Source organism: Cnephaeus nilssonii (assembly GCF_951640355.1).
Source record: "Cnephaeus nilssonii genome assembly, chromosome: Y".
Taxonomy (NCBI): domain Eukaryota; kingdom Metazoa; phylum Chordata; class Mammalia; order Chiroptera; family Vespertilionidae; genus Cnephaeus; species Cnephaeus nilssonii.
Window position 1 is genome coordinate 3538934 of NC_137096.1, and position 12834 is coordinate 3551767.

At 43.8% G+C, this 12834-nt stretch overlaps 1 protein-coding gene across 1 annotated transcript in view; it reads right to left on the reverse strand.

The window, feature by feature from the left end:
- The window catches only part of LOC307096494 (lysine-specific demethylase 5D-like), a 67733-nt gene that overhangs the window by 40658 nt on the left and 14241 nt on the right, over positions 1-12834 (reverse strand). Inside the window, 2 exon segments of the mRNA XM_079766161.1 lie at positions 12060-12218; positions 12318-12437. Of these exon segments, the coding sequence (XP_079622287.1) occupies positions 12060-12218; positions 12318-12437 (279 nt within the window).

The following is a 12834-nucleotide window of genomic DNA, read 5'->3' on the forward strand; positions in this document are numbered from 1 at the left end:
GGGACGGGGGACATCAGGGATCTTCCTTGTCTATGAGGGTCCGAGTAGGCGGATTATACCTACCGACTGTTTCACGCAAGCAAGGGAGTAAAGAGCAATATTGAAAGGTGAAAGTTCCGCTTTGATTTCACAGTTGGCGAGAAAAGTCAGGCTGACCTGGCGTGGGGTTTATACAGCCCGGAGGCTTAGGTGGGAGAGGATAATTACCTAAAAAGCCATCCAGCCGACCAGATATGGGGCATTCACTGAGTAGTCATGAAATGTTCCTTGATAGCCTCAAGCATTCCCTCAGAACACGAGGAGTAAGGGTTAAAAAGAAGGATCTCAAGAAATCTTTTGACTTTATTCATGATACCCTTCCCTGGTTCCCCCTAGGAGGAACCATCAATCATAGACGATGGGTTAGAGTAGGAGATGCTTTACAAGATTTTTATCAAGCCTTTGGCCCTGAAAAAATTCCTGTAACGTACTTTTTCCTATTGGAATTTAATTAATGACATGCTGAAAATCCACTCACATGACCCTGACGTTCAGGAAGTTATTAAAACGGGGGAGGAAATTCTTAAAGAAAACTCCCGTCCCCCTTCCACACGCCCTTCAGGATTATTATGAGACTTTTGGTCCAGAGAAAATTCCTATTTTAATTGTTGATGGCCTTGATTCAGCACAGGAGAGTTTAAGAATGTCTAAGTGGGTTACAGCCTGCAATGGAAGGGTGCAAGTCTCTAAGAATACCATCTGCACCTCTTCTGCCTCCACGTGTAAACTACTTGTAACCAAGTAAAAAAGAATAAAAGAAACTTTTCAGCAACTGCCAATAATTCTTTATCTTAAAAATCTTTTCTTTCCTTAAAAATAAAAATAAAAAAAAATTGAAAAAAGTAAATAAAATAAAAACAGTAGATGCCAGACCATTACTGAATCTTCCCCCCAGAGCAAGCAGGATGTGGGGGAAGGGAGACACGTGGTGATCCAATATGGACGCCACTCCCCAAGAAAGCCACTTTGAAAGGCCTCATCTTTGTCATCTTTATTTATTTTCCAGCTAATGACTTAAAGCTTTTACAAATTCATAAATGCATCCGGGATTTCTGTGCACATGCAAAGGGAAAAGACCAGTTTAAAAACAAGTGCACATAGTTTTGAGCTGGACTTGACCTTTTTCTGTGTACAGAATAAAAACCCGAGACTATTTTGGCCTTAAAGATGGCGGAGATGAACCGGGGAGAGAAATAGAGGCTGGTTTCCCAAGGTGATTTAAAGTAACTTCTTTTGAAATTACCCACCCCGAGGCAAGTAACCCCCAGGAAGTAGATAATACTGAAATGTTGATCTGAGTATGCCTAGTATGAAGTCTAGATGTTATAATTAATTAATCTATTAATTGACTATGCCTTATATTTTGTTTGAAATGTATCCTTAAAAATGTAAAAGTATTATTGATTTGAGAAATGCTAAGTATTTAATTTTGCTATCTAAGATTTAAAGCTCTGAAAGTTTAAGGTCTCTTTACTCTCCATTAAAAGGTTTTAAAACTACACCCTTTTTTATGGAGGGAGGGATGGACGCGCCCTTCCCCTAGCGTGTAGGTGGGCTGGTTCCCGCCAGCGGCCATTTTTAAAGAATGTTCATTTGCATTTCAATGGCTACACCTTTTGCTAGCTGACCTTCCCAGAAAAGGTCAAGTGGCTAGGCCAACCCCAGCCAGAAAAAACATGATTTAAAGTTAACTATTAGATTTTAAAATTTATTCTTAAAAATATAAAGGGTTATTAATAAAGAACTGCTAAATATTTGACTTACAAACTCTGGAAGTTTAAGGTTCAGATTGAATTGGGAGAACTTACATAATTGTGGTAACTAAATGCCTAGAGTATAGCAACTTAATTTTTGAGAAAATAAAATGTTTTCTCTTAAATAATTAGGAATTCAAAACATGTTACTTCTTGGTCTGATTTAAAAAAGAGAGTTAATTCTGTGATACAGTTTAAATTTAATTGATATTCTTTAAGGTAATTCAAGTATATAATCTTTAAATCATATATATACATATATATATATTATATGTTTGACCTTTCCAAGGTATTTCAAGGTTTTGAGAATAGCTTTTAAGACATTTCACAGGCCCTTAAATGTATTTCAAAAGTCTATTCTCTCTTCATGGAAAGCTTTATAAAATAATCAAAGTTTTTGCCTGTTAGAAGGGCAAAAACAATATATTTAAATATAGCCAACATTTTCAACAGCAGTAGAATTTCTAAAAAGACAAAAGCCTCAAGCAGCCTGCATTTTTGGATCGGCTGGAGGTGGGACACTGTTTATACTTTTGGATTAGAACAATAAAGTATCAAATAAGTTTTACTGAATAGGTTTCTTTGCTTTTTAAATTAAAGATATCTACTTAAGTTACCTTATAAATTGGATTTTTAAAATATAATCAATGTCTCATATAAATTAAGTTACATGAAAAGCCAATGTTTAAATAATTGATTTAAGAACAGATTGGAAGCCACCATTGTAGCCGCCTACATTCTTAATTAAGCTAGAGGTGGGGCAACATTTGCCGCTTGTGAGGCAGCCGCCATCTTGCCTGCCTCTCTGGCCACGTGGTTACTGCCCACCATCTTGTAATAACAAAGGCCAGTCCCCTTCCTTTAAATAAGCCAATGTCTTTGTAAGCAATTTAAATAAGTTTTCTAAAAGGGTTACTGAAGGCTTCCCATGATTCCTCTGTATATTCAAATAAGCCTAAGAGGATACTTTAAAAATATAATTATAAATTTATAAAAAAGAAATTTTAAGATTTTAAATTCTATTTCACTAACATTTACAGTATAAACTGAAAATTGTTATTAAAATGTTAAATCTGAAAGTAAATTAGTAGTCAGCCTTACTGTAAGAATACTTGTAATATAGCTAGCTAGTCGCCTGAGGTTTGCCTTTCAAGCTGTAACCATACAGGTTGCTTGTTGTAAAAAGAAAGCCAAAGATCCTTAAATGAAACTCTCTATAGCCTGCAGATTATTTTGGGAGAAAATAGAGTTTTCCTTCAAACATCAGAGATTGTAATTGATAATCAATGCATCAGACCTCAGAAGGTGTAGATAAGAAAAGATTAAATGACTTTTAGAAATTATTAGGAGACTTTAACTGGTTAAAACCTTTTGTGTACAAAATAAATTGATAGCCAGTTTGAGATTGAATTGCCATGGCCTAGAACAAAGAATATTCTTACATGATATTTTACAATTTCATTATAATTTTTGATATTTTACAACAGCACATTGTACAATTATCCCAAACTTACAAATTAATTCTTTGAATGTTTGGCAGCAATTTAAAAAGGACATGAAAGAATTTAATCCCTTCCACTGTGTGGAAGGCCCCTTGGGAAAGCATTTGAGCATTCTATATTGACCCTTCTTGCTCTTTTTGCCAAGAGGGACCCTCTTCTCACAATCCAATTGCCCATAGCTGTTGCCTGAGTTTTCTGTTCATGCTGAGGTTAAAGCCTCATAATGACTGGTACCATGGATCTGTCTCTCGCCCAATGGCGTGAGATGGGCCCTCCCTGGAGAAGAAACCTGGGTACCCCAAGATCTGTGATCAATGCCAGGGCCCCACCAGCAGGCGAGGGGATCCCAAGGCAGGTGCTGGGCATGGAGGCCATAGGGGCGTAGGCTACCAAGGAGACAGAACTGAACCTCACATCACCCTGCTTGGCCCCGGAGGATGGCTGGTTAGCCAGAGACGGGTAAGATTCCTCAAGGGAGGAACAACCTAAGACAGGCACAGTCGCAGAGGGGCCATCAGGAGAGAACTTGGGGGTCAACAGAGGTGGGGCACAGAACCTCACCCCCCCAACATTGCAGGGGCTTGAACACTCACCCCTTCTGAGGGAGTTCTCCTGCCCCATGGCTGCTTCGCGCTTCCCATGCCAGCTTAAATCGGGACCCAGGCAACATACAGAGACTTGGCCCAGATCAGATCTGGACCCAGATAACAGAAAGAGACTTGGCCCAGTTTGGATTGGGATCCAGGCAACAGAGAGTTTGCTGTGATGGCAGCTGCCCTATATCAAAATCCAGCCTAAATCCAGAAATGCTCAGGGCTTTCTCAAGGATGCAAAATAATCCTTTCCATTAATATTTATTGAGTAAACTAAGATTGTTGTTATTTAATGAGTATTAAATTTGACAGTAAAATAGTCAAGTTTTCAGATTAATTTAAATTGGCTAATTGAAAATAAGTAAATATTCAAGAAAATGTAATTGTACAAAAGCTGTTCCTAAAGTATTAACCAAAATTTCTATTGATAGTTCATTTCATGGTAAAATTACTTAACATGCAATGAACCTAAAGCAGTCATATTTTGTGCAAAAATTAAAATTTAAAGTTATCAAGACTGCGTTATAAAAATCTTCCAAAGCCTCCTAAGAATTAAATAAAAAAGGGGGATAGTGGAAAAATACCATGTAAGAAAAAATATCCTGTAAGTAAATTACATCTAGAAAAAAATTTTTACTTTGAAAATTAATTTTCATACAGCAGGACACCCATGAAAAACATATATGGTGTCAAAATAAGCCAAAGGAAAATTGTTTGGGCAAAAAATAAAGGATCCCAAGTAAAATTTATAGAAAATATTCCTTTATTAACTTTTGGTCGAGAATGTGTTTGTATATTTTCAGAAAACAACTCCTAGACCATGGGGACTCCTGCAACAGAGAGGAATTAACAGGAATGCTCCAGCCATGAAGACATTTGGCCCTTGGGCATTTAGAAAAATAACCGACCTTGTAAAATAGCAAATAGATTCAGCTTTAGTAAAACCCATCCAGGTTCACTATCAACGCCTGGAAATGGCCGATAGGTGGGACTCGGTTTACCAAGAGCGCGAAAACCTCCAGACCCAGACTCGCTCCTTCCCTACGGGGACAGCATCTTAACCAGAGGGATGCTTACCTACGCTCTGGCCAGAGCCAGAGGTATGGGTATCAAACCGGGTGCAGAGCAAAGCATTGCAAGGGAAGGTTCAAACATTTTCAACCTCCTCTGGATTTCCCTGAGAGTACACCTGGTTTGCATAGAGGTTGACATCAATAAAAATAATGGCTCTGCCTCTCCTCCCCAAAAGATGTCAAGAGCCACACACGGTGGGCATACAAAGCCCACGGGAGGAACCAGGTCAATGTCTCCCCGGTTGGTTAAGGCCCACTCCCTTCTCTTAAACAGAGAGGGAGGAGATGTCAGGAGCCAAGAGTCAATGACAAATTAATTCTAACATTATTTCAGTAAGCTAATGAAACAGAACCTCATGGAAACTTAGTCCTCACCATTGGCTTACTTCCTCATGCCTGAGGACAAAGCATTCTTCGCATAGCTGCCCTTCAACCGCCCCATCCTTTATCTATAGTCAACACCCTTTACGACCTTAGCCAAATTATCTAAGTCCACATGATCCGCTCAGCCCCTATCCCTCCTAGACATCTCCCCTTCTAGAACTTCCTCATACCCCCTCCCCTGCCTGCAGCCCCTGCTGGCAAGCACTGATAGGTCCACAGTTCACTCCCCGCGCCCCACCTCCCACTCCCTGACTTGGATATAAGGCACCGCTGTAAGAATAAAAATTTGAGGCTTGATCAGAAACCCATTTGTCTTGCCTCCATTCTCCGCGTCCCTTGTTTGTCTCATTCTCTTAGGTTCGTCTCTGGTGTCCGTGTTGTTGCCCCGCGGGTCGGGGCAGACTGTCATACCTCAGAGGGAAGGCAGAGATGGGTGGAGGGGAGGGGAGAGATCAATCAATGAACTCATGTGTATATGTGCATAACCCATGGACACAGATGGTAGGGTGGTGAGGGCTTGGGAGGAAGAAGGATTGGAGAGGGATATGATGGAAAAAGGGGACATATATAATACTTTAAAAAATAAAGACTTATTTTTAAAAATGCAGTCTGTAGAAGAAAGGAAAAAAATCACTTTAAAATGCAATGTGTATCAGGAAAATAAAGCATATTTAAGATAAAAAATAACAAAAAAAGCAAAAATATTTTACACATTAGAAGAGAGGGGAACAGGATAGTAATAGTCAAATACTGCTTGAGAGTGAAAAACGAACCAAATAAATTTAAAGGTTGAGTTACATTTAAAACAAAGTATTAAGCAATATGTATATATACACATTTATATTCATAACAGAGGCCCGGTGCATGAATTCATGCACGGGTGGGGTCCCTAGACCTGGCCTGCGATTGGGGCTGATTGGGGCCATCTCATCCAGTCCCTATCAGGACCAGCCGGCTGCGGTGAGGGACCACAGTAGGTTGGCCACTTGCCAGTGCAAGGGATTGCAGGAGATGGTCTGTGGGAGCTCACTGACCACCAGGGAGCAGCTCCGGTGTTAAACGTCTTCCCCCTGGTGGTCAGTGCATGTCACAGCAAACGGTCAACTGGTTGTTCAGTCAACTGGTCATAATGGTCCCTTATTTTATATATATAGATATATGTAATCACTAAACTAAGGGGTAATTAACAATGAAATAGGGGGGAAATGGCCAAAAAAATACAAACAAACCTAAAAAACTGGAAAATTAAGTCCTAAGATAGAAAAGAATGTGTGCAAATTATCAGTATTCACAATGAGTGAAAACTGACTCAGTTAAAATGTAAAAACTCTTTACTTGGATTGCTAAAAAAATCTTTTGTTACTTATAAGAAATACATGAAAAGTCTAAGTATACAGAAAAATACACACCAAGTAGAAACATGATGTAGGAATTGAGAAACCAATTGTAATGAGAGCCAATGGCAAGAAAAAGACCACTATATTTGTTTTATAATAGTTATAAAATTGATTATACTACAACCTCATTGTGGAAGAAGATATTATACGCAAAAATACTACATGTACTCACATATCTACATATACATTTGCACGTTTTACTTACTTATTGTGTTAGTACCCGAGGCTCATATAATTATGTTAACAGTTTGCTAACAATATAAAGTATATGCTTGTAATAACCTAATAAAAAAGTGAAGACATGAAAACTAGTAATAACCTAATAAAAAAGTGAAGACATGAATAACTAGTTCTCTCACTGGTCTATTACTTGGTTGAACCACAATCCTGTTCCAAATATATAAACCCAAAATTTCTTCCTTCAGAAGAAACATTCATCTGCTCTCAATAAGGATCAAATATTGGGAGCAATCCAACAGGAAAATAGGTAAATACTACTAGCAGCCTGGTGCATGAAATTTTTGCACAGGTGCAGCCCCTAGGCTTGCCTGGCGATTGAAGCGTGAGCATCTAGCATGGAAGGACAGGTTCCAGTTGACCCCTGGGCCCTGGGTAGCACCTGGGCCCCCAGACCCCCACACGCCCCCATCTGCCTGAGTCACAGCGCCAGAGTTCCCATGCCAAGGTGCGGTGAGCGTGGCCAGACGCTGCAGGCTGGGGCACAGTGTGGGATTCGGTATCCGGATGGGCAGCGCGTTCTCTTCTGCCAGCCTCGCAGACCGGCTCCTGCGCAAACCCATGGGGAGTCCAACCGGCCCCTGTGGTCCCAGCGGCTGTGACACGGCTCACCCAGAAGAGGCAGTGCGGGTGAAAGCCGGGGTCCTTGTGGACGTCCAGCAGGTGAGAACAGGGCCTCCCCTGGTACACAAGCCCTGGCGTCTGGAGTAGAGTAACGGGGAGTGAGAGCGAGCTTGGCAGACAACCCACATTACTACCCCAACTCTGTACCCATCACCCCCGCCTCCAGGTAGCTGGCAAGAGGTTGCAGCCCCCTTCCTGGGTGCCGCAGGAGGTTGGTTGCCACCCCCTACCTCCAGTTCCCCGTCCCAGCCCAGGGCCTGGCACTGATTGGGTGATCAGAGCCTGCCAGACGCTGGTTGCTGTCTGTGGGGCGATAGGTCAAGGCCAGGCCCTCAGCCTGGCTCCCTCAGTGCTTGGGAGTTGGGTGGCAGCCCCGCCCCCTGCCATCGTTGCTGGTCGCTGTCTGCAGGACAATCGGTGGGGCAATTGGGTCCTGGCCTTGGCCTGGCGCCACCCACTCACCTGCTCCACCATCCCGCTGCAGTTCCACTCTCGTCGGGGCTGGCAGCACCTCTACTGCTGTCCGCTGCTAGCGCTGTATCGCCAACACCTGCCATGTTCCGTGCCACCCCCTGGTAGTCAGTGCACGTCATAGCATGTCAAACTACTTACATATTAGACTTTCATTATATAGGATTATACAGTAGTATATCACGTAGGATTACACAATAATGAAAAACTTGACATATTAAACCTGTAAGCAGGTGGCCAGTACGTCTCAGTGGTTAAACATTGGACTATGCACTAAGTGGTTGCCATTCAATTCCGGTCAGGGCACACATCCGATTGTGGGCTCAATCTCCAGCAGGAAGCGTGCAGGAGAGAGTCAATCATGTTGACGTTTCCCTCTCATTGATGTTTCTATCTCTCTCTTAGGTTCAAATGTGGTTCAAAGATATTTAACATTATGTTTTATAACTAATAAAGGGATTCCATGTGATTCTTTTACAGTTTCAAAATATCATGACTAATTTCTTCTAATTTCCAAAAAGCAATTCAAAGAACACCAAAGTGTTAATAGGGAAGGCCATGAATTGTTTCCTTTCCTTTCCTTCATTTATATTTTCAAATTTCCACAATCTTATATAATAAAAGCATAATGTGCTAAGTGTCTGACCGTTCATTCGACCATTCCACCAGTCACTATGACACACACTGACCAGCAGGGGGCAGACGCCGACTGGTAGGTTAGCTTGCTACTGGGATCCAGCCTATTGGGACTGAGTGAAATGGGCCAAACACACCCTGAAGCCCTCCTGGGGTCCCGGGGTCCCTCCTTGGCCCCAATTGGGACTGGATGAGGTAGGCCGGACACACTCTAAAGCCCTTCCGCAATCCCTGCCCAGCCGGACAAGCTCCTGCAGTCCCTCCCCCACCGCCCAACCTCCCGCAGTCTCTCCCCAGCTGGTCAGCCCCCAATTGCCGGCCCAGCCGAGGGACCCTACCAGTTCACGAGTTCATGCACAGGGCCTCTAGTTTATGCATAGGGGGATTGGCCCACTGCGGGAGCACCGCTGATTCTAGCCAAGCAACTGCAGACCCGCCCTCTGAGCAGCTGCTCCTGCTGTAGGAGCACAATGACCACTAGGAGGCAGCTCCTGCAATGAGCATCTGCCCCTGTAGTCAGTGTGAGTCATAACAACTGGTTGACTGTTCGTTCTGGTCATTCTGCCATTTGATTGCTTGGCTTTTATTATATAGGACTACAGGCCTGGTACACGAAATTCATACACAGTTAAGGTCCCTAGGCCTGGCTGGCGATCTGGGCTGATCAGGGAGGGCCTTCTGGCTGCTGGCCAGGGCCACCCTCCCCCAGCTGCCAGATGCTAACCGGGGCCTCCCTTCATTCTGTGCCATCCCCGGTGGTCAGCGCACATTGTAGTGAGTGATCTGTCTCCCAATCAAACTTCCACAAGGTCAATTTGCATATTAGACTTTTATATACATAGACTAGAGACCCATGCATGAAAATTCATGCACTGGAGAGGGTGTCCCTCAGCCCAGCCTGCCCCCTCTCACAACCCGGGAGTCCTCAGAGGTGGGAGGTGACCCAGCGATCAGGGGAAGGCAACGTCCCCATCACACTTCTGGCAGCGGAAGCCTCGGTCAGCCCTGGTTAACCTTAGCCTCAGGCGGCCCTGGGCAGCTGGGCAGCCACCATCCAAGGCTTCCCTGCACCTCGGGCCCACCCTGGGTGGCTGGGCAGGCATCATCTGAGGTTTGCCTGCACCTCGGGCCAGCCCTGGGAAGCTGGGCAGTTGTCATCCAAGGCTTGCCCTTGGGCTGACCCTGGGTGGCTGGGGGATGAGGGGACTGGGGGACTCTGGAGGCAGGCACGAGGAGAGGCGTAATCCACCCGGGGGCGGACCTGGCTGTACCGAGCACTTGCAGATTGGTGGGACTGAAGGGACTGAGTGCCGCCATCTTTTGGCTGTGGGCGCCCCCATCTTTGTGAGGTCATGATGGTCAATTAGCATATTTCCTCATTATTAGATAGGATACTTCTATTAAAAAACAAAACTGAGCCCTAGCCAGTGTTCCTCAGTGGTTGGAACATCAGCTGAAGCACCAAAGAGTCATGTTACATTCCTGGTCAAAGGTGCCTACTGAGTTGCTGATTCAAGGCAGATGTGGAAGGCAACCACTAGATATCTCTCTCTCCCTCTCCCTGCCTCTCTTCCACTCTAAGGACCAGTGTAAACAGTAATCTTGGTGAGTATTAACAAACAAAAAAACAAAACCTGAGCAATCTATTCATTATAAAAAGGCTCTACAAGTGCTTTTATACACATGTATATAGTAAGACAATATCCTATCTAAAAAAGATTAATAGACAAATTGACCGTCACTCCAAGACACAAGATGGCTGCCCCCATGTGGTCTAAGATGGCTAGCCCCATGTGGACACAAGATGGCTGCCACAAGATGGCCAGCAGGGGAGGGCCGTTGAGGGGAGGGACCAGGCCTGCAGTGGAGGATAGTTGGGGGGGACCCAGGCCTGCAGGGGAGGGCAGTTTGGGGTGACCAGCCAGCAGGGGAGGGCAGTTAGGGGTGACCAGGCCAGCGGGGGAGGGCAGTTGGGGGGGACCAGGCCTACAGGGGACAACAATTGGGAGTGTTGCTTCACCTCTAGTATATACTTAAAAAGTGAAAATTTCTATCTTCTTAAGCAACTACTTTTACTATCTGGACCAATTGGATCCATAAAGCTTACAGTTAGGTCAATCTATATACAAAGTCAATTGCTAATTCTCTGACTCTGGCTAGATACTCTGGCTAAGATGGTAAAACAAAAATTATAAAAAGGTTTAATTCCAATATATGAAACTGGTTATTTTTATTTCTTATCCCCAAACTAGAGGCCCGGTGCATGAAACTGGTGCACGGGTGTGTGTGTGTGTGTGTGTGTGTGTGTCCCTCAGCCCAGCCTGCACCCTCTACAATCTGGGACGCCTTGAGGGCTGTTGGAAAACCCTCTCACAATCCAGGACTGCTGGCTCCCAATGGCTCGCCTGACTGCCAGCCTGGTCACCCCCTAACCACTCCCCTGACAGCCTGATTGAAACCTAACTGCTCCCCTGTCAGCCTGATTGCCCCTAACTGCCCTCCCCTGCTGGTCAGGTCACCCCTAACTTCCCTCCCCTGCTGGCCTCGTCCCCCCAACTTCCCTCCCCTTCAGGCCTGGTTCCCCGCAACTGCCCTCTTCTGCCAGCCCGCTCACCGCTAACTGCCCTCCCCTGCAGGCCTGGGTCCCCCAAAACTGCCCTCCCCTGCAGGACCAGTCACACCTAACTGCCCTCCCCTGCTGGCTTGATCACCCACAACTGCCCTCCCCTGCCGGCCATTTTGTGGCGACCATCTTGTGTATTGGAGTGATGGTCAATTTGCATATTACCTCTTTATTATATAGGATTGGTTGCTTCATCCATCAAATTGTTTGGCTCTGTATATGAGCAGGAATATCTAATGTGATTAATTACAACTTTGGACATCCAAATGCATCTTGATCTATACAAGAGATTAGCTTTATTAAAGGATGAAATTAGTGGTTTCTGTATTAGTGTGCAAATGAGTATAAGCAATGAATATATTTCTTGATACGTTCCTAGTACTTTCAAGTACAAATATAACTAAAGTGGTCATAGCACTTGTTTTTCTCTATCATGCAGATAACCAGAATGTGGTAATCTTCTAATACTTACATTTAAGGAAAGCTGAAGGACCACTGTGGAACCTAACTGATAATTCCAAGGCATCATAATGTTCTTGTGTCTATGGACATCCAGAATGCAAGGAGGGAGAAGTGGTAATTGTGCCTATCCAAAATTCTGGGTCACTGACAGAACATCAATGAAAATAACACTATGAGGAAGGACTTTCAAGAGGACAGAGGCTTTCAAAATACAAAAATGACTTTCCTAGCCTTACTCTTAATATGAATTATCAATCATATTACCTCCTCCTCAGAGGACAGGTTTCCTTTGCTACTGCTTACAGGGAAACCACTTCCAAATTCTTTGTAATGAATGTCTGCTCCATATTCAACTGTCACATCCTTCTCAACACTGCTCAGCAACCTCCAGAATTCCTTTTCCACAAGTTCTGTAGGTACCATCTGTAATAATAAGGTGTAGAAAACGATCATACCCACTATACTTCAGCCCATCTCCATGACAGACATCAACCTCTATGTCCCCATCCCATAATCACATACATGTACAGGCATGTTGAAGTAGTTGGCCTTGAAGGAATCAGCCATTTCACCAAAGCTCTGCAAAGTGTACTCCTGAGTAGCCTGCTCAAAGCCGAAGGCTTCAGGGGGCTTTTTACACTCCTAAAATAGAAACTATTTCAGCAACAGAGAAACAATAAGCAAAGAATCGAATGCTGTATCTCCATTTCTATTTTTTATTTTTGTTTCCAGGTAGGGTAAGTTTCTTAACCACAAAAACAGATCCCTGCCCCCTGCTGCCCCATTATTTGTGTAATGTGGATTACAGTTCTCCTTTTCTTAATTAAGGATCTAGTAATTAATTCTTAATTAATTCTCCACCATCAAACCCCTAGTCTGTCAAACTATTCTTGCTTATCATGTTACTGACAGCTAATTTTTTTAAATCTTTATTGTTGAAAGTATTACATATGTCTCCTCCCCCCATTAACTTCTTCCATTAACTTCTTCCAGCTCACTCCTATCCCACTCCAGGCCCTCACTACCCCATTGTCTGTGT